The sequence below is a fragment of the Lepisma saccharinum genome, chromosome 2 (assembly GCF_977018435.1).
Source record: "Lepisma saccharinum chromosome 2, izLepSacc3.1, whole genome shotgun sequence".
Lineage (NCBI taxonomy): Eukaryota > Metazoa > Arthropoda > Insecta > Zygentoma > Lepismatidae > Lepisma > Lepisma saccharinum.
The window spans coordinates 67037455-67062222 of record NC_139230.1 but is presented as its reverse complement, the minus strand read 5'-3'; the positions used below and the strand labels follow the sequence as shown (position 1 = coordinate 67062222).

General features: G+C 39.1%; 1 protein-coding gene across 3 annotated transcripts in view; it reads right to left on the bottom strand.

The window, feature by feature from the left end:
• Nucleotides 1–16583: 16583 nt before the first annotated feature.
• Gfrl (Glial cell line-derived neurotrophic family receptor-like) overlaps nucleotides 16584–24768 on the bottom strand; it is an 861280-nt gene continuing 853095 nt past the window's right edge. For all 3 annotated transcript variants that reach the window (XM_083117425.1, XM_083117426.1, XM_083117427.1), the window contains one exon: nucleotides 16584–18860. In XM_083117425.1, coding sequence (XP_082973551.1) covers nucleotides 18648–18860 — 213 coding nt within the window. In that variant the 3' untranslated portion in view covers nucleotides 16584–18647. The remainder of the gene's footprint in view (nucleotides 18861–24768) is intronic.

Here is a 24768-nt window from a genome sequence, read left to right as displayed (position 1 = left end):
GTCGTACTGGCTCAGTCAGAGGGAGGGGTCCGACAACTTCCGAAATTTCGAATTCACTTACTTGCTCGCACATGGCTATCGATAAGGGGAAAAGCTTCACGGGGATGAATGATAATGAGATGAATGGACATATACGGACGACACATTACGAGCCCCGCAGAGGATTATACTAGCTTTGAGTGCAGACGCCAGAGCCTCGTTAATCTGGCAAATACATTCCAAGGTGGAAGAGAAGTGTTTTCAGAAAAGGGTGGTCACCCATTGCACATCCAAAATGTAATCATTGGGAGAAATAACCATAGAATGAGAAATTCGTTGCCTTCAATTCTAACACTGCCTGAGGATGAATATTTAAAATGTGGTAAAGTTTCGGGCGTTCAATAAGAAGTAATCCCAATTATTCTTGGTTTGAGAATTTGTTACTTTCATAGAAGTAACAAAACAAATTCTTATACTCTGTCTCTCTTGTCTCTTGCTAAGTGGAGCAAGGTCGCGCATAACGGAAGAGAAGGGGAGAAAGCGAGTTGGTGGAGCAAAGCAGTGTGCGCTGCTGCAAATGGCTGGTAATTGCACTCACTTCATTGGTCGAGCCCTCTCGAATCACCACTTGCGCAGAGACTTGCTTTCGTTCGCTCGCTCCAGAGATTCCTCAAGACACCCACATGTCAACTTCCCTTCCACGTAGTATACCATGGACTGTATTTCGCCGACTAGCGAGGCACTGGATTGATTGATTTGGTTTATTTTACTTTGATTTTCTGCAATTAGTGGCTAATCGCGAATATGGGAATGAGAGATGTGATGAATTTCATGAAAGGACAATCACATAGAACACCCATACCCAAGCTCGGATTCGAACCCTGGGCGCCTGGCGAGGCTCTGGAGTATGAACCCATGGCCAGCGTAATCTTCTATGGGACTTGTGTTATGTCATGTAAACGGCGGCCCCCGTAGCGGAGTGGTTAGCACATCGCGCTATGACGCAAGGAGTCCCGGGTTCGAATCCCGGCCTCGGCATTGATGTTTGTGAGTGTCCATTCATCAATTTCATCATATCACCATCTTCGCAAATTAGCCAAAAGTGGCACAAAAAGCGAAGTAAAAGGTAACGGTGCGATCTCGCACAAACGAATTTCTTCAATTTTACAGGAGAAAGTACTTACGGAATTGAGTTTCTATAGATTGTTGAAAGGCCGGGGATGTATTTTTTTCCATCGTGCAATATATTTGACCGCAAATTCATGTATATTTCAAGAAAAGTATCTTTCCGACGCTCTACGGTAACCAGATGTCGCGTACGTTTCATGACGTAGCCCCCTTGAAGTGTTTCCAACCACGCGGTTGTTTTGAAAGATTTTTTTATTTTTTAAAGCTGTCTCGCATTGTGTTTACAAACAAAATTTAACTATGCTTGCCTAACCTAACCTAACCTTGCCGGAAATGGTTCGTGGGGCTATCCGTCAATATTTTTTTGGGGTTCGAACCCGGGAAAAATCCGAAATCAGTAACACCAAAGTAGGTTTTTTCGATTAAGAAGGTTGGAAACACTGCATACCCACTGATGATTCACCACGCTACTCAAGATGTGGCCGCCATCATGTGGTACGCAAGCGAAGAATGCAAGAACAATAATTACTGTTATTGTGATAAATTGAAGTTACTTTCTTCACAAGAGCCAAATCTCACCTTCAAGAACCTTTCGCATTGCATAATCGGTAAGTACGAATGTTAAAAACGACGAAAGAAAAGAGTGAAAAGTGTTTGTGCGGGATCGCACCAGTACCAAGTAAAATAAAGGAAATCAATCAATCATTTCATGTAAACATGTGTTTGTCATTGTCCCTTCATCTATTTCATCTTATCATCATCCTTCATCATCTTCGAAATTAGCCAAAAATGGCAGAAACGAGAAGTAAAATAAATCAGTTCATTCATGATGATCTGCGCTCTCGCTCTTGGTGCGAGTGTGATCCTGGGTTCGATCTCCGGTGGGATCTCTGAAATTTCTATGCTGTCCCAGCATTGTAAGGCAACAGGGGAGTTATACTTCAAAGTAATATTTGCAGGCTGAGGTATCGAGGATCAGAGGCGATGGGACTCAACAAGATCTCCTCGTGTCACCCAATGAAAGGTCTTTTGGCAGGTATTAGCGATCAAATGTCGATTGCGTCATAGAGTTATTTTTTTCTAAACATGCACACTAGAACCACACTATGTGCCTCCACCGGGTATCGAACCCGGGATTACAAGGCGACGACGCTACCACTGCGCCATCGAGGAGGCATACACATTATCGATTTGGGCAAACATATGAGAGGGGAGGGGCATTATTTCTTAAAGAGGGCTTGGTAGGCAACATCCATGGACCAGCATCTGCAAAAGGGCAAAAATGCTTTGAAAAGAGTTACAAAATGAAAGTAAAGGACATATTTGAAATTTAAAAATATACTAATTATCGGGCATAACTTGGCCCAAAGTTATAACTAACATTGTATAGTGGAGCTCCACAACGCTGTTAACTTCCACACTTTTAGTGTAATTTAATGGTTCGAAATCTGAGGTAATAAGTAAGTACTTCTAAGAACCGAACAACATTGTGTATGCCGATAAAAATTGGACAATAGTGGGTTAAAGTAAGTTCCACAAATCTCTCTTGGGGCTTCCCCGATGGCGCAGTGGTAGCGTCGCCGCCTTTTAATCAAGGGGTCCCGGGTTCGATACCCGGCGGAGGCACATAGTGGTTCGGATCCCACTTTAAACTGTAGGTCCAGTCCCGATTAGCCTTACTGTGCATAAAGTGGACTTAGAACACAAACCAAAAACAAATCTCTCTTTTCCTGTCTGGTGGGAACATACATTACACAGTTGCAACTCAAACACGTACACTTCTCAACTTCTTATTTGACCGCCCCGAAAGAATTATAAGTCCGAAAATCGTAAACTTAGCAACATTGCACTTCAGCGCCAGCTGAGAGTAGCCAACTTTGAGTTCGTCATTCAACTAGACGAAAAACGCTGCGGTGAAAGGATTCCAATTTCGCACATTCCATGAACTTATAAACTATCAATCGCTAATATAATACACACTGAAACTGAAATAGTAAATTGAAATAAGATTAAGAATGAGAATCGTGCGAAATTGTAACAATTCTGCGTGCTCGACTTGATATCACATAGGTTTGAAACACTGAACAGGGGTTTTCTCCACCTGGAGTAAATCGCCATCAAGTTTGAGTAGAAAGAGGCAAATTACTGAGGAGTTTATGCGACATTTTATTTACAATGCCCTGCACAATATCGAACAGATCTAAAAGAAATCATTTATTTCACGACTTGTGGAGAAAACATGCTGGAACACAGGAAGATCGATTTTATCATAAACATCTACGTGTTTGTAAGGGAATGTTGTCATTAAGTTAACGTAGAGCAGTTGGTTAGACGCTGGTATCCATATTTTTCAACATACTTGAAAGGTCGCGGGTTCAAATCCCACCCTCTATTTTTTTTTTTTTTTTTTTTTTGTGTGTGTGTGCTAAACAGAGACAATTGATATTTCAACACTAAAATATCCGATGCACACTTCAAGGGATGTCTCTTCTGCACATTTTCTCCCTAAGAAGGTTAATGCTTATTCAGTTGCTTGCCAGGATTTAAGGTTAAAACTTTTTGTATTTTAGCTATTCGTCATAAGCTGAGTTAACACACATTATGACTAATTTACATATAATATATATGCATTCAGGATGCTGTAGGTAATGGTATTTAATCCTGGGTTCGAATCCTGGTCAGGCATGGGTGTTCTTTGTAAGTGTTCCTTCATCAATTTCATCATCCCATCACCCATTCTCATCTTCGCGATGAACCAAAAACGTCACAAAGGCGAAGTAAATTAAACCAAATCATCAATCAAGTAATGGAATTTAAGATAAGTATTGTGTACGCTCTTCACTCCACAACTAAAATATTAATTATTTCAAAATACTAACACACAAACACACACAATTATAATAGGAAATAATCCACTACATTGATGTATTGAATTTTTGTAACGAACGGGAGAGTTTAATGTATTCAATTCGCTAAGATTGGTTATGTGATGTCGTTTATTTAGTAATGACTGTTCTTGTTCCCCTCACTTCGATCTTCCAATGCATCTAAATCTAATAATAAATCCCCAATAAACGTAAGTAAATACCTTTTGCGACCGAGGCCGATGCGATAAAAATCTACTAATAACTATTTATATATTACGTGACATCTAATAAATGCAAAACTTGAGAATGATCATTAATTCGGCACTGCTTTATATCCAAAATACTTGTCTAATTTCAACAAAATAATACTGTTATTTCAACAGAAAGTATATCTAACGAACTTTCCACCAAATTCGCAATATTCAAAACAGCCACCCTCAGACTTGCTTATACGTTACTTGATTCTGCCATTCCACGTGGCACGTGATTCAGTAATATAATTGAAATGGTTTCCGAAAATTCTAAACGCTTCATCATTACTGCCACCTCCTGATATACACAGAGAGATCATCCAAGAACAGTATATATATATTTTACGTCCGATGCCATACTCCTTCCGAAAATAAAATTCGGCAGCATGAGGAATCGCAGTTACGACCACGCTTGCCAGTAACAAGCACGTTATCCGTCATCCCTTCAATCCCTGAAGATAAAAGAGCTCTCGAAACCTCGGAAGCCTATCCAGAAATAACCTCGTTGATATCCCGGTAAATCCTCTTCATCAAAGTTCGCATGAGTTTAGGCAAAATTTGAGCTAAAATACACTGCAAAATACCGGGCATTTGTGTAGAGAGGAACTTATCCACAATCTGTGGCAAAGAAATGTTTGGAGCACTGGCAGGTGGTTGTTGCCGCAACCATGTTAGGAAACTTTTTGTCTATTTCCTTGTAGAACAGTTGGTAAGACGTGTATTTTTTTTTATCTAAAATGAAAGATCACAGGTTCAAATCCTAGCCGCTCAATTTCTTTTCTGTTGAAGTGAACACAGAAGTACGATATTTACTGAATACAAAAAATTTGAAATAATTAACCTTGAATATAACAGATTACTCTATGAAAAACAAATCGCATGATTACAACTCTAGAGTTTCAAGAGTATTCCTTACGCATACTTTCATTCGACGTCTTGTGTATATTTCTATAATAACATGAGGTTTTATATAAAGCAATGTGTCCCCAAAACTGTTTATTGTTCAATTTCCAACATGAACATTGAAACTTGAATGTTTCGGTGATGTTGCATTAAGACCCGAAGGAATCAATTTTATGAGTGGAATAGATTTATTATGTGAATAAATATGATGTTGCAATTATTGTTTTGGGGAGAAGATCGTTTAATTATTGTTTTTATTGTTTTTTTTGTGGACGAAAAAATTGTGACAAAAACTTTACTAAGTATTACATAAAAAAAAACGTGAAAGCTGAGCCGGGTTTCAACCAATACCTCAAAGAGAAAAGATGAACGTAAGAAGATGTATGCTTGTCTGAAACGTTACAACTACGCTACAGATGTTCCGAACGTGTGTGCGTGTTTAGTAATACCAAATACTTTTACACATGGATGTAAAGAGCACTCGTTGTAGCACATTTGTCATAATTATTCTTTATTTATTTGTTAAATGAAAGTAATGTAATTGTAAATAATGGTTAAATTTATTTTATTATTCTTGACATCCTTTTCTGGTATGAATTCGTACGAAACTTTTCATGGCTGAATGTAATTGGAAGTCGTCTTTGAACCAACTGCAGCATCACGTGATTAACTATACCAATAGAAGACCTTATTTCCTTTGAACTACGCTCTAAACAGAGGCATGCAACATTTCTTTCTTCAACCTCGCGAAGAATGGAGCACTACAACAAATCCACAAGAGAAAGAGTGATCGGTTTGATCGAGGGAGCTGGATTGTCACCTGGTTTAGCTGGCGAGCAGTATGGCGTTCCAGCACGGACAGCAAGGAGGTGGTGGGCTCGATACGAAGAAACTGGTGAGGCATCACGGAAAAGACGCGAGAGCTGGGGCCGTGTTTCGACACCAGTGCAAGACGATCGGCTGATAGCGGAGTGTGAAGCCAATCCATTCCAGTCAGCCACTCAACTCAAGGCAAGGGCCGATTTTCCTGGTTGCCCACAGACAGTTCGGCGGAGGCTGGCTGCTTCTGGTTTACGGGCACGAAGGGCAGCAAAGAATGAGGTCTTGACGGATGCACACAGAACTGATAGGCTAGCATTTGCTGAAGAAAATATTGATAGGATTTGGGATAGAGTAAGCTTCTCAGACGAGAAAGTATTTTCTACTGCAAATGATGGTCCGGTTCTGGTCTACCGGCGTCAAGGACAACGATTTGATCCCCATTTTTTTGCTAACTCACGTCGGCGTGGACGCGTGAGCGTGCCTGTCTGGGGTTGGATATCTCTCGGTGGCGGAGGTGACCTACACCGCATAGAAGGACGTCTCAACGGGATACAGTATGTGCACATTTTGGAGCATGTTATGGTTCCTGGCGTGCGAGCTTTGTATCCCGAGGGAAATATTGACTTCCAGCAAGACCACTCCTCCATCCATGATTCAGCCATCGTTCAGCGTTGGTTTTCTGAACGAAACGACATACATCTAATTGACTGGCCACCCATGGGATGCGACATCAACCCAATTGAAAATATGTGGGCCGAGGTCGTTCGATGTTTGAAAGAAAGCTGGCCCGATCCACCACCTCGCAGAAGTGATGAACTATTTGACCACGTCAACAATGCCTGGAATGAAGTGTGCACTTCGCACAGGTATATTCGACATCTTGTGCAATCCGTTCCTCGACGCCTGAGACATGTCATAGATGCAGGTGGCTACTGGACAAGATATTAAATAAATGTTCAATTTTCCCAAACAGTCCTTTTCAGGACTAACAAATTAAAAAAAAAATACACTCGTGTAAGAAATAATTTGGAACCTTTCATATATTATTGTCTTACAGGCCTCAATATAAATAAAAATATCCAGATGAAGTGAGGCTCGAACCCTAATCAAAGACACAAGTGGAACTGGAAATGGGTGCCTTTACCGGATGTGCCACAAAGCTACAACAGAATGAACTCCACAGCTAATACAATATCTTAATTTTTGTTTTCTATTCATGCATACACCTATTCTATCTGGAAAACGGTTTTCTTTTAAAGATTTAGATCACCTATTTTTAACCCTAAAGATATTAAAGCATAACCATTCATTAGTTATTTCCTTGCTTTGTTGGGGATTTTCCTGTAACGAAGGCACTGATTTGCAGCTAAAATCGAGCTTCCCTTACCTGCTGATCTTACCGAATTTAACACATGTTCGTTTATCGTTTGTGCAACAATGGCCTTCTTAAATTATGTTACATTGCACCTCTGAGTGAGAGAGAGAGAGAGAGAGAGAGAGAGAGAGAGGAAGAAGTTGTGTAGCTTGTGGAAAGCAGGCTAGAATTATATTCAACACTTCATAGAAAAATATATTGAGAAACTGGAAACTATGGAACGATGTTTTCGCGAAAGGAACACTTATGTAAGAGGAAAGTGAACATGCAGATAGAGTAATTTTAATCACAATGCCGAGCTGGACACAGTAACGACGTTACAAGAAAACAACCTCTAGTTACCTTCAGTACAGAAACGTCTTGTCAATTTCTTAACTTATTATTATTGACTCATAATGTGTGTTAACACAACTTATGACGCACAGCTGAATGAATTTGATTGAATTTCTGACGAGTATTGACGAGCATATAGGGCCTTGGCCTATCTCCCGACTGCCAGTCTCCTTCCCACAATTCTACCTAGAGGTGTGAGTTCTTCAACTGGTATGAGGTGACGTGGGGTCAGCACGTCGAGCCCTCAGCCGTTATAGAAGATTTTTATGACCGGGTTACGCTACTCACTCGTAACTTCCAAGCAAAGAACATTCTATTTGTATCAGTGGTATATGCTGGTTCTAACGAGTGGGTAATCTCCGACCTTTTGATCCTCAAACTCCAAAAGTTTCCGTGCAATTTATGTCAAGCTCCATATTGGATTTCGGAATATTGTGTCGGAATATTTGTCTTATTGCTACGATCACAATCAATTAATTCTCGTTATTGCAGTTTACTATACGAGTAGAATTTCAAATAATAAAACAAGACAGTATTATAAAGCTATAAAAAACAACCTGTGAAATATAAAATGAAAGACGTGCACTAGTGAAATAAAAACCCGCAATATTAATTTAAGTGCAAAATTCAACTTACTCCAGGACCCGATCACTTGTGCCGTACCACATCCAAAGCACGCTGTTTGTCCAGTTCACGTCAATACGTGTCTTTGCGAAAGATTGCAGCTTAACAAAGGAAGTTATGTGACTTTTGGATTTTTCATGTTTGACACAAGTGTTGCAAAGATTACAGTATCAGCCACGCGTCCATACATTCTTTTCAGCCCCGAAAAGTAAGCACGGCCAACAAAAATGCAAAGCTTATTAACACTTATACTTCCTGTCAACCATGGTGTTTTGTCATAATTTGCTTGCGAATATGCCTCACATATTCCCGATTTTTGTATTTGTGTGTAGAAATAAGTTCAAGCGATGACACTGGCCTACCTGTATTAACAATTTGCAACTTCTCCTGAAAAGATCTTGTTCCAAAAGGTTTCACCAGCAAATCTTGTATCACATCCATTACCCTTTAACACAGCACTATCACGACAAACACTAACACCTTAATAAATAATAAACACGAAGCCAACGACTACACGCATTCAGTTTCACGCGCCAAACTTCTGTTGTTGTGCTCCTGGCTCAGAAAGAAATTCCCTATGAATGATAAAAAAAAATCCCTTTCCGAGCTCGAAATGACAGGTTTTTAAAAGTTCGAATCATTGCAGGTCAGAGCCAGAATTTTATTTCGGGATGGGGATCATCCCTTATTAGCAACCGCCACATAAAGTTGAAACAGTGGGGTTAGAAGTCCTGAAGATGAATCTCAGATTATTACAACGTATTATGCAAAGTGTTTAATCCTGCTAATGAAGTAAAATTAATTATCACTATACACTTTTTAAATTAGATATTTGTAGGATTTCGGGGAGGGGGGTTTCAGCCCCCCCGAGTCCTCCACCTGGTTACGTGCCTGATGTGTTTTTTTCGTTTATGTTTAATTCGTTCATCTTCATCACTATTAATCTAAACAGGCGGAATATAGCAACTTAAATTAACTAATATATATAATTTATTTTTCATATCTTTCCCTTTAAAAAATATTCAGTTCCGTGAAAGAAGTATTCTCGCTGCTTTTGAAGATTAGAGAGGAGAAACAATCACTATTTTTGTAAATACAAGGATTGGGGGGAGTCAGCAAATAGGTGCTTTAATTTCTTAAGCTTTGAATTTTAATTCAGTTTGCTTCATCTTCAATATTTAAGTTTTTCCCTTTTGATAAATTTATGTTCAAGTAACAGAAATCAGCAAGACAGAAGCAAATGTAAAGTGAAAATTAGCGTAGAATTGGTTTGCCCATGTTATTCAGTTTTCCTGTTCTTCGCACTCTACCGGGTATGTTTTCCCTATTCAGCGGAGGGAATGGAGAGGCTCTGAAGGTTGAGAGTGCGACCGGTGGACTCTCACAAGAAGGAGCTTACCCTGGGCACGGAATCACCGCGCCTTAAAAGCAATGTTTCCTCCCCCTCTTTCCTTTCTCCTCCCTCCTCGCCAAGGGTTGCAAGGGAAGCGGGAGGAATGACGTCAGGGTGAGATTCCCTGTAGACATTCCACCGGCTGGAGAAAGGTTCCCGGACATTCGGCGGCAAACGATTGGAAGTATTCGCGCGCTGGAAGCAAGGAAATGTATGCATCGAAATTGGTTTGGACGAAAATTGGGAAGAAATGTGTATATATATAATTTTTTTTTTTTAAAAAAAAAGAAATACAGCCGGGTCATCTGCTATTACCTAGATGACCCAGAGTATACGCCGCTGATTTGTATATGTTTCTCCATTGTTGTTTTAAGTCTACTTGCTGCACAGACAGACTATTCGGTACTGGATCTATATTTTAAACTAGAATCCGAAGCAACGTGCCTCCACCGGGTGTTGAGCCCGGGACCCCTTGATTACAACATCCTGTTTAAGAACAGATATTAATGACATATAAGTTCTTAAATACGCGTATGTGTTAACATAACTTATGACAGCTGAATGAAAGGATAAGTTTTTCCTACATCCTGCCAATCACTGAAAGTTTAAGAACATTAGTAGAAATATTACTTGAGGCATGCACAGTGGCAACGATTAGACGGGGGGGGGTGGTAGAGGAACAGTTGCCCTCCCACTATGTTAAACCTTATCTCCCAAGGGAAACCCCCAGTTTTGACACCTTGCCCCATCAGTTTTGGAACTCAATCGCCGCCACTGAGTATGCATCGCATAAATATTTACAGTAATATCATATAATCTTATATTACGTTATTACAACACTTCGTATTCGGTAAATAAAAAAGAAAACATTATCAGGAAGGGGTGGGATTTGAACCTACGATGTTTCGATCTTGACGAAAACAGTAAAAAATGAAAAGTGTTGTCATCTAACCAACTACTCCAGGAGATTTCTAACGAAAACCTCAGTAAAGCACGTTGATCTCAGTTGAAGAAACCTTGTGCCGGAGTTTCGAACCATTTTTCGCCAATAACCAAGGAAAAGACACACTTTGCAGAATCGTTTGGTGTTGTGCAAGGTATCTTTCATAAAAAATTCGTATAAAATCATCATGAATTTGCCTCCTTGCATTCAAATGTGACGGCAATTCTTTCCAAGTGGATGAGAACTTGTTCAGTGTTTCAAAATGCACATAAATTTACCTCTTTTCAAATTCAGAGCGAGGAATCTTGAAATATTTTCAACATTCGTATTTCTACTTAACATTTTTTTGTCTACTCATGTATTTTATTAGTGCTTTAGGGTATCTTTACTTTATGGAATGTGAAAGAATGAAAAAAAAAAATCACGAGCGTTTTCATTCAGGAAGAAGAAATGTTGCAAAGTTGGCTACTCTTAGTTGGCTCTGAAGCGCTATGCTGCCAAATTTACGAATTCCGGACTTTGAAATTTTTCAGGGCGGTCAAATAAGAAGTTGCGAAGTGTACATACATACATACATACCTACAAACATCATCCCTCTCAAGACAGAACAGATGTTAGTAAATATATTAACTCTCATCTGCCTAGAAACTCTTCCACATTATTTTACATTGAAAACATTGTGTACGATAGATCTGCTGTAACGAACATTCGTACACGGTACAGGCAAGCAACTAGTACGTAACTACTCAAACATCTCACCTACCTTACAAACAATGAATTCCACGCTCCATCTGCAATACGATGTACGTAGTAACATACTGTACTGTAAGTGATGTACCGGCAATTTACTTTCGTCGTAAGCAGCAGCTAATCTCAATTATACGCCAAACACAATACACAATGCAGCGCTGTTAGATCTTTCTCAACCTGGCTGTTGCTCACCGGCGAAGAATGAGTCAGCCAAACACGCAGTGTTGCCAAACCACACAAGTAAAATAGATCTAAATCACACTCAAAATGGAGCTAAAGTAGAGGTCGCAGCTTCGAATACCGTGTAAGAGTGCACGCGCAATGGGAAAACGATACTTTTTTTTTATTATTTTTTTTCCATAAATATTATGTGCTGGCGAACCACTTTGCGCCAAATCATTTGTGAGCAAGTACCCTCCCTGCATCTTGGACAGAAGGGCAGATTTAAGCCTAGGCTAAGCAGGCCGAATTTCAGATGGCAAAATTGCCCTTTCTTATGCTTATTTTATTTTCGCTTCATGCTAAATAGTTGTAATGGCAGTGAGTATGATGCTAATACGACGTATGTTAAGACAATAAAATCACAGAACGTGTGGCCTTTTCCTTGAAAAAAAAAAAGATTACTTAGTCCGAACTTGATGTGTTTCAATCTAACAAACAGTAATTTGATTTAAATGCATGTAAGAGGTAGTATTCTCATAATGAAAATGGTATTTTATTAGTGCTGTCAAATTGTTTCAATCGTACGTGTTTTCCTAGCTGCGTCTTTTAAGGTTAACGCAACGGCCAGTGCCCAAGTCGGAACAGTAGCTAGGTAAACACGTGCGATTGAAACAATCGGAGATTTGTCAAGGCTGCGTGCGTGACAGCAGTCGCCTGCGTCGGGCGACACTTCTAGGAAAACTTACCTTAAAGAGGAAGCTTCATTTCTCCACGTGAAGCGAAGCAGGAGCACAAACGAGCCAGATCTGGTTCCAAATTAGTGAAGTTGGCAACACACTTCAAGGCGAACACTGTGTGCATCTGTTGGCAAGTTTGGGTCCGATAAAGGCAGTCGCGTGGCGTACGGTGAACTTGTTCCAAACATCAGGTAAGGATAGCTGTCCGGTATTGGTGAATTATGCACGTACGAAAAATGTCACAACAGAAAACACGAAATCGCTCACAGACATTTTCTGATCTCAGTCGCTTTCTTCGTCACACTATGTAATGTAGTTTCTCGCATTAGGTAGGCTAATACCATAGCCGTGTGCAGACCCTCTGATGGGAGGGGGGGGGGGGAGCATGATGAAAGTTTAATAGGAGAAAGAAAAACTCATTTCACCTCACTGTTTTATTGTACTAATGGACATGGAACAGGGTGCATATAGAGTGTGTCCGGACCCGCCGAAAATCACTGCATTAGAAGAATTCAAACTTCCCCGACACTAATGTTCTCTGCCCTCCCCTCCTTTATTTTCCCTCTGTGGTTTATAGCCTATATGGTTACATATAAACATGGTTTCGTACAACAGATTCAAAAGAACTACACATAATTTATTCATTTCCAACAGTGACTGCGATTAGATGCGGAGGCGGGGGGGGGGGGGGCAGTTGCCGTCACACTTTTTGGCCCTGCACTATGGCCTCTTAATGCTAAGCCTTGTCTACAAAGAGAAAGTAAACTATTCCTGCACCCCTCCCCACTTTCAATGCCATAGGAAATAATGCACCTTCCTCCCCCTCCGTAGTTGCTTGGAACTTTCGTTGGTTTGAAAATACTTAATTTTTTCAAGAACGTAAAATTGTTTAATACCGATTATAAGATTCCTCTGCACTAAATTTCTAAGTGAGAGTATTAAGGGGGACAACTGCCCCCTCTTGCCCCCCGTGCGCACGCCTATGGCTAATACATGTTTCGTGTTCTGCATTTCCATTTCACATGTACGTGTTTCAATAAAACAGTTGTTTCTTCAGTAGAAGCCTCAGTGGCCGAAATCAAGGTATACCGGGTTCGATACTCGGTCGAGGCACATAGTTGTTCAGATCCTACTTTAAAATGTAGGTCCAGTCCCGATTAGCTTTTCTGTGTATATAGTGGACTTAAAAAGAAACTCCAAAATCTGTGTCCGAGCCAATGTTACTTGGTTCTGCTGACAATGGTTCCAGGATCGAGTCCTGGAATAAGTGTCAGCGTTCCTTTGTGGATGTCCTCCAAAAATTTCATGTGATCATCAATTTTATACTGATCGTCACGATTAGCCAAAAGCGTCAGGAAAAAAAGTAAAATAAGGAAAATACATTTTTCTAGTGTATTCATGCGTTCAACATGTCCCTTTTGCAACATCGTTATTTTGCTATTAGTTGATAAGTGAAAACGCAGTTTCTGCTTACTTATAATGCTCACAACAAAGTAAATTGTCATTTACTGGTACGTGGACATTACATTAGACCCCCTCCCCCTGATGCGTACATCTAAGTGCCAAGCGGTATCAGACTTTGACTCGCTCAGAAATTTACTGTGGTTAAAACATTCAGTTCCGTTCCGTGGATATTGTATGAAACTGACAATGAGAGATAGTTTAGCTCTGTAGTCCACAATGAAACTGTTAATAGGATACAACCCCACTGCAGAATGTAATTACTTTGGTTCTCCTTTTGTTACATTTCATTAGTTCATTGTCGCGATTCATCTAGCAGTGGTTCTCAAACTGTGGTACGCGTACCCCCAGGGGGACATGAACCACTTGAAGGGGCTACGCGATCAACTAGGAAGAGAATTGTCGAGAATACTCACACGACAACATTTTTGATTCAGGTGTATAGAGTAGACTTCATTGTTTGAGACTTCACAGCTTTAACACTCAACAGGAAAATAAAGCTGATTTTGTCACTAGACTCTTATCTTTACTTCATATGTTTTGAAATAAAGTACTTATTCAAAATCTACAATATACTAAATTTGGATCCGAATCTCCGCTTGATAGTTTCAAGTGCACAACCAGACTTCAAGAAACTGTGTCAGGCTATGCAGGCATATCCTTCTCCCTAGACACTGAGGATTTACAATAAAACTCCAAAATTGTGCTTGACAGTTTGTTTACAAACTTATTTTTGTTATTTACTTTTTGCAATAACTCTGTAAAAATATATGAAAATTAAGTTTTTTATATACTTCTTAACATACATGTGTTTCAATTATTTTTTTTAACTAATCATAAAGACTGTAAACGTAAGAACATCTAATAAAGTAATAAACTTAGGATTCTAATGTTTATTTGTTTACCAGTTTACCATCTTTCCACATACAACCCAAATGACATCTTGCTCTATTTCATGCCTCCAACATATATAAAAAGCCCTACCAATGAGGCAGCAAAAAGAAATCCCCAAAATCCACTTTTCGGAGAAAATCTATGGTGGGGGTACATTTGACGTTTAGTTACGACTAATGGGTACAATGAGAAAAAAAATTGAGAACCGCTGGCTGATCTAGAGCACTAAACAGTTACAAATAAAATATACTAGTTGCAAGCACCTTCTCTCGGTTCTGGTCAAACGATACGGTAATCCTTTTGCAATCTCACGCACCTTCAAAGAAGCACCAATGAAAGTGGTGATGCTGTTTCTGGAGTTGCCCATCGGTCCAGCATCCGTGAGTCTACCCTACTCTAAGCAGATACTACATTTTTTTACATTAATCTGAGTGAACACATAACATAATTTTTTTATTGTTCAAAGAGAATGCCTTCTGATGTGTACACAAAGTATGTATGTAAACATTATCTTTCGTTTAGAAGGCCGAAGTTGCTGAGTGGCTGTAAGAGTTTAAAGGTAATAATAAATTTAAAATGGAGATTTGGAAGCTCAAGTGACAATCAATGGCGAACACTTCATATACCCAGGGTAAGCGTGCACTACCCCTGCCTAGGAAGAGGGCGGTCGGTTAATGAACATTTTTGTCAACATGTTAGGTGTGAAAGAGATGATAAAGTGTCATAGAATGAATGATAGTACCAAATATGTCATTATATTTAAGTTAATTGACTTGAAGTAACATTTTGCCTTCCGAAGAATGGGTTCTAGACATATGCATGAACAAGGGTGGACGTATTGGATTTTTTGCTGCTGGGCAGCAGTAGAGATTTGTCATTTATAAGAAACATTGGTTGCAGAGGAGTGCAGACACATGAGACCAGACTGATACCATTTTTGCCTTGGAATACTTATGGGGTCTGGAAGTTGCCGTTTACACGCAAATATAATAAATAATGATGGTAGAAACGGAAATAGTAACCTTTGTCGCAAGTATAGGGGGGAAGGACACCGAAAAGAACTTTAACTCGAAGGAGGATATCTAGCTACAGCTCTGTGCAGCACTGTTTACTCCATAATATAGAGATATCTTAACATTTAGTTAAAGTTCACTTTTCTATTTTGCAATATTTGGAATAACATCCAAACAATTATATGTAAACGGAAAATTGGGAGGTGGTTGGGTGGGTTTCTTGTAGCTTCCGCTACCCCTCTTTGGAAGGCAGTGTTTGCCACTGGTGTCAATATTCCAATAAACAATGAAGATAATTTGATATCCTCACTTTTGTTGTGGTTGTGAACAATTGGTGTAGAAAAATATTTCCCGATTAACCTATCTGTTCATAAAGTGAACTATAAAAAATACATTTTAGAATGACATTATTTAGTTGCATAGTTTATATGGAAATTATTAAATACGTGTGAGCGCCACGTAAAGATACATAGTTGCGCCTTTCAGATATTCCAGGGCTAATTACTGTATTTTCAAATTTAATGCTATTCCAATTCCAAAACTATAATTATGGTTATCCTGTGTCGTATATTAAAGATAAAAATATTTATTGTTTTAACTTTAGTGGAATAGTGCCTGAAATACATTTATAGAATCTCTGTTACAAAGGATGTAGTATTTATTCGCATTCAAAGCAATTTGACCTCTCGTACAAGTGTGGAGATCTTGAACTCAGCCGGCATAAGTTCCTTTGAATCTGCACGCGGTTGTTATTTGATAGGATAATACTTGATATCCGGGTTTAAGAGCGGCAAGGGAAGCACGCAGACTCTCCACTTGATTTAATGCCATAAAGATTTTATGCAATCAGTCTCTACAATTGACTCCCCCATCATTCGTGCACTATGCGGTGACGACTTAGAATAAAAAGGAAGCAAAGAAATTACATGTGGTGCGTTTAGTAAAGAAAACAGGTTTTTATTTAATAAAATTTTTACACATGTCAACAACGGATGTTCATAACAAAAGGCTACACAGAAGTCATCAGTCACTCTCAATGAATCGTGGCTTTTACATTATATACAATGCGAACTATCAAGTTGTCAAGTTGAAGGTAAAGTAATAAAAGCTTTAGAGCTACATGCTATAATCTGGCTTGAGTAGAAGGATAAACAAGTAGGATTTCTATTATTTCTAATAGGGTTCACTTTTCACACATGCTATAGGTATCACCCCAATAGCCACTAGACTTCTGTGCACCCTCATGGGAAAAAATGAAGCCCTGAAAGACAACTTCTGAAGCTCTGCAACTCTGTACGTTTGTGCGATTGCCAAAAATTCTCTTTCGGGACATAACATATCATATCTTCAACAGTTTCACCCATTCACAAAGAAAAAGGTTGAGAAACGGATGTGAAGAAACCACAGGCATACCTGATACAAAAATAATGAGTTCAACAATCAGGTTAAGTTATTTATATTTGCAATTAGTACGGTACTACGAATGAACTTTTAATGAAAGGAAACTGTTGCAGTTATTCTTTGTTATGTCCAAATTTATTTACCCCTACACATGCACTGAGCACAACAACAAAGATGAGGGCGACAAATTCCAAGTGGTTTAGAGTGTTAGGACTCTTTGAGTGAACACTTCATGTCAAAGCTTGCAGTCAATTAGAGCACTGACATCATAGGCATTGGCCTATGTAAGGAACTTGGATGCAACACATCTAATTTGACACTAAAGAGGTGTACATGAAGGAAGACATTGATACTAGACAACCTTACGTTCTTTTTAAACACCAGCGTTACTTTAACGTGAAGAACATAACATTGTAGTCCTTCTCAAAACTTATTTTCTTTATTAATATTTTGTGTAGATAAAATCTCTGTGAAACAGTGTTTTGTTTTGGACAGGATTCTCCAGAATAATTATATCCATTACTGCAACAATCACAATGTTAATATTTATGTAATATTTGTAACAGTTTTGCACATTATTAGAACACAAACTTCCAGCAAAACAAACTTTTATATCTATAACGTTATTGCGTAATGAAAACGACTTTTTTCTTTAAAAAATTATGGAATACACGATCCCACAATAAATACAGGAGAATAGTAACTAGGTTGTGGGCATTTTAATAATACACAGGTATTACAATCCAACTATTTCCTTTCAGTAACTAAATAACATTAAAGCTCAATGCATGGGAGGGAAGCAAGTTTTGTTATTTTAAATTTGGAAAGCAGATTTTTGTAGGTTATACACTTTATTTCTTAAGACAGAAAGATATGAATAGAGGAGTTCGTGGTTAACATGTTCCCTCACTGAGGGAATTAGGGGTCTTGGGAGGGATAAAGGTAACAAAAGTCCGACTGGGACTGAGATAATAAATTTGGATACCTACAACACATGGACTTCAGTCAGTCTCAGGCAGCTAAGGAACAAGGCCCAATTTCAGGGCTTGAGTACTTTTTGAAAACTGACGCCACTTTTTTTTGCTCGTATAAAAAAGTTCTTTCTGAATGTTAGCATGTAGTTTTCTTCACTTTATTAACTGATATATCATCATAGCAATCCTATTCATATGCCTCTTCTATATACGTTCATAAGATACTCCAATATGTTTTCCTTGTAACAAACTTAACATAATCCCATATAAATTCCCTGCAATGTAGTTTATGTATATGATTATGTGTTACATGTATGCATGCATTATATAACTGTAGCCCAAACTCACTTATTTCGAGTGTTCGATACGGTAAATCCTAAGGATACCTTCACTGAACACCATATCTGTAACTTATTGCTCATTTTACAGAAGTCTCTTCGTATACATTACTTGAGTCCTTCCACTTTTAACCTTTCATTTTTTTTTACTATTTTTACATCCTTGACCAAAACTCAGCTATGTTACAATATATACCCTTGAATGATATATGGAAGAAGATTATTAATATTAGTCCCTTCTTCTTGCATTAAACATTGGATGAGACATGGTGTATTTGAGCCGTTGGGTAGCTGATTCGTCACGATGTTGGTTTGGAAATCAGGAGCAGCAGAGGTGCTCCCAGTAAACAAAACATAGAAAAATGCGAAGACGCCGAACCAGAGCCCACATTTGGAACCTTGACCTCAACCTCGGCCACTTTGAATGCAGAGAGCAGCATGTGTGAATGGACTTCTGGATGACGGTTGTTGATCTTCTGGCTGATTTCTTCTAATGGACCTGAGCACACCTCCTTGAAAACGAACAAGTAAACTATTAATTTACCTAATAATACGTTATATTTGCACATTTTAAATTAACCATATAAGCAAACTAGAGAATTAATCAACAAACAATAATTGACAGTTGCTATGTGTGTCGACTCTAATGAATATCATGGTAAGTTTGAATATTAGTGTTTTACTCCTTGAGCAATAATTTCCCCGCGAATAAACAGCCACCAGACATTCATGCAATCAATTTGGGAACAGAACTAATCCCAACTTTAAGTAAAAATTATAACACTAGTGTCGAACTTACATCTGTTCATTTGCCGGCCCTCGAGGCGGAGTGGTTAGCACATCGCGCTACGACGCCAGGGGTCTCGGGTTCGAATCCCGGCATGGGCATGGATGTTTGTGAGTGTCCATTCATAAATTTCATCATATCATCACTCATCCCCATCTTCGCAAATTAGCCAAAAGTGGCACAAAAAGCGAAGTAAAATATAGCAAATCAATCAAAACATCTGTTCATTATTTCGAAAAGAAAATATTTCTGACACTTCAATTCTCAGTTATTTGGTAGCTACATACAGGAAAGCAACTTGATTTTTTTTTGTATTTGAACGCAGGATTGTCTTAAGGTTAACTTTAATGTGTTGATTTAAAAGTAATGAGGCTGCCTGCCTCTGTCTCTCTTACAATGTGATAGACGTTGCAATTTGATACTGTTGTTGGGGTACGTCATAGATCGACATGTACGACCCTGCAGCGTGTAGCGTTCTGTTACAGAAAGGTTCGTACTTAACGTGTTGTTATGGCGTATGAGGAAGATGTTTATCTTATAGTACGGCAGAGATACGTGGTTGAATTGATTGCATTAAGCTTGGAAAGGGCGGAAATGAAGTACTTCAAATATTGGACAAAGAGCTAATAGTGCCTAATATTCCAAGGTCCAAAAACCCATGTGAGTAAAACCATGAGGGGAAAAAAAAGACCAGATCTGTTCACGAAACAATGGCTTTTTCCACGGCAATACCTAGCCTCGTGCTTCTGCTGTTACGTTGACAGCATTGACTGGGTAGGACTGCACTGGAACACCCGTTATACATCCAAGACTTAGCATCGTGATTTCTGGGCATTCAAAAAGCTGAAAGAACAACTGTGGGGAAAACAACTGCTCAATTCATGAAATGTGAAAGTAATGTCGAAAACAGTTTGTTACATTTCTCTGTATCGTTCTTGAAACGTTGTAAACATGTATTTAATTTGAAAGATTTGGTAGGAAACTGCCCTTTCCTGCTAAAGATAGAATGACAACACTGTGATGTAAGACTATGAACTGTATGCGATTCTTGAATAAATAATTATTTTTACGTTTTCTTTCTGACATTACTAATTAAATTCACAGTGTCGCAACGTTTACAGTCGGTGGAGGTACATTGTGGTTTGGATCCCACTTTAAACTGTAGGTCCAGTCCCGATTAGCCTTAAGCCCCGTTTCCATTACTACAAATTTGCCGCGCAACATGACGTGCGGCATGTGCCAAGCATTTGTTGAAATGGAAACTGTCTGCAATATGCCGCGGCGCAAGTGCCGGGGACAAAATTGCCCCAACGATTTTGACGCACAACATGCGTCACGGACAATGGAAACAGCCTGCAGCAAGTTCCTGGGGCACGCGCATGCGCACTAGAGTAGAAACAGACGACGCGACTACAACCACGTGCTCGCTGTTCGGATTGAAGCGGCGTCACGACACAGCGTCCTGTTATTTGAGTGTAGTTGTTGTAATTGGTTGTCAATTTGTACGTAAGTGTTTGTTTTGTGGACAAATGTTGGTCGAATGTTGTGTTGTGGAATGTCACCAGTTCGAACCATAAAAACTCAAACTGTAGGGGCGATGCCTTGCAACGAATTGCCGACATCATTGAAACCACTGTTGAGGAAGTTGAGAAGAGATCACAGTATTTGAGGTAAAAAATAAAAATCGAAAAGAGTAAAAAAGTGATGCGGTGCAAAGGATGTTTACGTTCCGAAATGGCAATTCTACAATTTACTGAGTTTCCTGTCTCAAGGAATGAATGATTTTTTTTGCGCTAGAAAACTTCTAATCCAACATCCAGGTTGTTTTCGCCTCTTTTTTAGGAGTTCATGGTACGCGCCTGCCATAACCACAAAACCCGCCGTAGCTGTATTGTCCATCTTTACACAAGTTAAATCACCACCAAATTATTACAATACAAGAGAAGAAACACTAAACTACACTAAAGCACTACACACGCTACACTGCGGTCCTGCACACCAGTTCCAGTGTTGTTGCGGGCGTATTTTGCAGAAGTAGTAGTAGGGGTGTAAGGGGTGACCTTCCACGTAGTACACCCAAATGTCAACCTCACTTCCACGTTAGTGCACCCTGGACTGAAGACTAACGAGGCTCTGGCGACTGGCCCCATGGCCAGTATAATTTTGTTTGTGTTGTCCTGTTCTTTTGTCCTTATTTGTGCTGAGTATTCTTTGCAGCCTCGGCTTTTAACGAAAGTCAGAACATTTTAATATTTTATGATTTTATTTCAGCAACGTTAGAGTTGTTATGTGTAATGGTAAGGGGCTGGACCCCGTATAGTGTGACGGGTGCAAAATAGCCTTAGTGCTGACGCACCCAAAATTTTAAAATCAAAATCAAATCAAATTTGCAGAAGTAGTTTTGAATTGGAAACAGTGCACTAAATGACGCGCAACTTGCGCCGGCTCATGTTGCGCGTCATGAGTCTGGAACTTGTCAGAATGGAAACGTAGCTTTACAGTGCATAAAGCGGACTTAAAATACCTACTCAATCAATCATTCAATCAGCAACGTTTACAGTATTATAGAAGAAATTTTAGTATCATAATATTTCTCTAAAATGTCAGTGCAACAAAAGTCACAGCATTGACCGAAAGCAGACTTGGTGCCATGTGATTTCTGAACATTCCAAACACTGCGCCATAATAATAATAAAAATAATAATAATAATATTGATTGAGTTGGTGTTTTAAGTCCACTTTATACACAGTAAGGCTAATCGGGACTGGATCTACAGTTTAAAGTGGGATCCTAACCAGTAACTGCTATGTGCCTCCATCGGGTATCAAACCCGGAACCTCTTGATTACAAGGCGACGACGTTACCACTACGCCATCGGGGAGTCCCCTAATAATAATATCAATACTACTACTAATAATAATAATACTAATAATAACAATTATTATAATAATAATACATCTCCTCAGTCGATGTAACTCATCCCTGTAACGCTAAAAGTGATGTCGAAAACAGTATGTTACATTTCTTTGAATCGTTTTGGAAACATTGTAAATCAGCATTTAATTTAATTTACACTATACTTCGAAAAGCTACTTCGGCGAAAACAGTCAACATGAGCTATGATACCCACACATCACCCACAAAATCAGTACCATATTATAATCCACTCCTTGTATTTTTGTATTTTGGTAATGTTACGTCGCCTTCCTATCTCTCTACGATGAGGATGAATTATGAATCAATGAAGGAACAAGCAAGCACAAAACTTCCATGTCGTATACTAAGAATTCGGAAATTTGGACTCCTCACCTTAAAAATTGTAATCTTCAGAGTAAGCTTGTTCATACGAACTTGTCTCTCGAGCTTCGTACTGTTTCTTTGCAATTCAAAACCTCGTCATGAACTGGGATGTAAAAGTAACTAACATCTTGAAATATAGAGTTCTGTGGTTCGATAACTCAGAAGAAGAAAATTCGCGTAACGCTGCAGTTTCAGTTCAGATTAACTTCTGTGCATAACTTGCAAGAAACTTTGCGGTTCATCTTTCCGTCACAAATCTCCTTTTGTGAGCATTTTAATGACATTAGAACGAAAATACTACCAATGAGATGTTCAATCTTATTGAAGAACAAGTACGTAAGTAATTCTTCAACGTAAGAAACCCTAACAGTTGTTTTCTTCAAAGTATAATGTAAGAAACCATGAAAAAATATTTTCATGTTCCGTTTGCGCAGTGAAAAAGTGAACGACGCAAGAATTTAAAATTTCATTTGGCTATTTTGAATATATGCGTGTTGGTTGGGAGGGGGTGAGAGATACCAGTTTGTATAATATCGATGACCGCACCTTCGAATAAATTCTTGGCATTTATTTCGTTTCATTTTTCTCAAGTAAAACATTTCACAAATTAATTCCATAAGGACTTGCGGGAGCAATCAGCGAATAAAGGATATTAAAGGGATCTCCGGAATCTCATGAATATTTATACCACGGTAAACCTACGCAGGAGCTACAAGCTAGTTGCAATTCACGAAAGTTGCTGTGAGTTGTCTTGCGCTGGAGCCATCATTCTTGGCAAGATGCAGGAGGGTTCCCCCGGGACTCGTTGCTTACTTGGGGAGCAGGGGGGCGAAGAAAGAAGACATTCAACGTTCTACAACACTGAGCGTTAATGCAGAATCGCAGCGAACATCCTGACTTGTAACATGCAAATTTCTCAATGCAACACAAAATCTTTCCTGTTATTCATTTTTATAGCAAACAAGAGCCAAACATTATTTTTTAAAAAACCTTCAAATTATTGCCGAAATCAGTAGAAAATTTTACAGTGCCACAAAGAAGTTCTGGAATTCTGAAAAATGTCTACAGATTTTATATTTTCCTGCCTGTTTTCCCGTGCTGTACAGTCACGCACACTTCTGGGTTGTAACGATTGAAAGTAAATGGAATGAATTATTGCTTTAAGTCCACTTTATGCACAGAAAGGCTAATCGGGACTGGACCTAAGGTTTAAAGTCCGAACCACTGTGCTATGTGCCTCTACCGGGTATCGAACACGGGACTCCTTGATTATAAGGCGACGACGTTACCACTACGCCATAGGGGAGGCCCAGTAAAGGGGACCATTACAACGCAGAAGTGTCCGTGACTGTACATGGTATAGGAATAAAATTTTGCGTGATTATGATAAATAATAGTTTTCTAAAGAACTTCATATTGCTTTTTTATATCACTCTAGTTTTTACCTCGTTTTCACGCATTCAATGTTTTAAAGGATATCTTAATTATGAGGGGTACTTTAACACCTCTCCTCTCTAGTTAATTACGTTGGGGGCAGTCAAACGTATTGAAATAACAATTTATTTTTATAAGACAAAACTAGTGGCGATTAAATCTTTATCAAACGCCAGGAGCAAACCACATGTATGTATGAGAATAATTTTACCGTGCGTGATACATTATATGCCGGGGTTTCGTTAACTTGCAGTAATGCATTTCTCAGGCTGTATTGCAAAGAAGAAATGTGACATTGAGTGGTTTCTTAAAAGCTTATGGCGTATATGAAACCCACATTTGTATTCCCCAGTTGCAACTGAAGAATAGAGGAAAAAGATTGCTCGTTGCCAGTTTACAGATAGTCTTTATAGATACATTGGTGTTGAAATGTTAAGCACAGTCAAGGGAAGGGTCGTTATCATGGATAACAAAAGTATACACGTACAATAAAGAAATCTTATTGCAAAAGAGATGCACATTTTAATAACAACACAGAATCTGGATTTCATTGTAGGTACACGCTGGTTAACACAGGTCAATACGGATGTCAAGCTTGCTATGGGGCTGGTCAAGATGTCTGTGGACACCCCTCACGAAGATCAGTGTGGAAGCCGGAATTGTCTTTGGTAGAGGCTGGCATGACACATTCCGACTTCCTAATGCACCACACGCATGCTCCACGGGATTCAAATCTGGAGACCTCGCTGCCTACCCTATACTCTGGATATCCTCGCTTTCTCTGTATTAATAGTACCGTCATCCAAGATGTGTAACTCTGTACACCCATCGTATATGATGCCTGCCCACAGCATTACACAACCAGCAGAACTCGTCCTTGATGTTCATGAGATCGTAA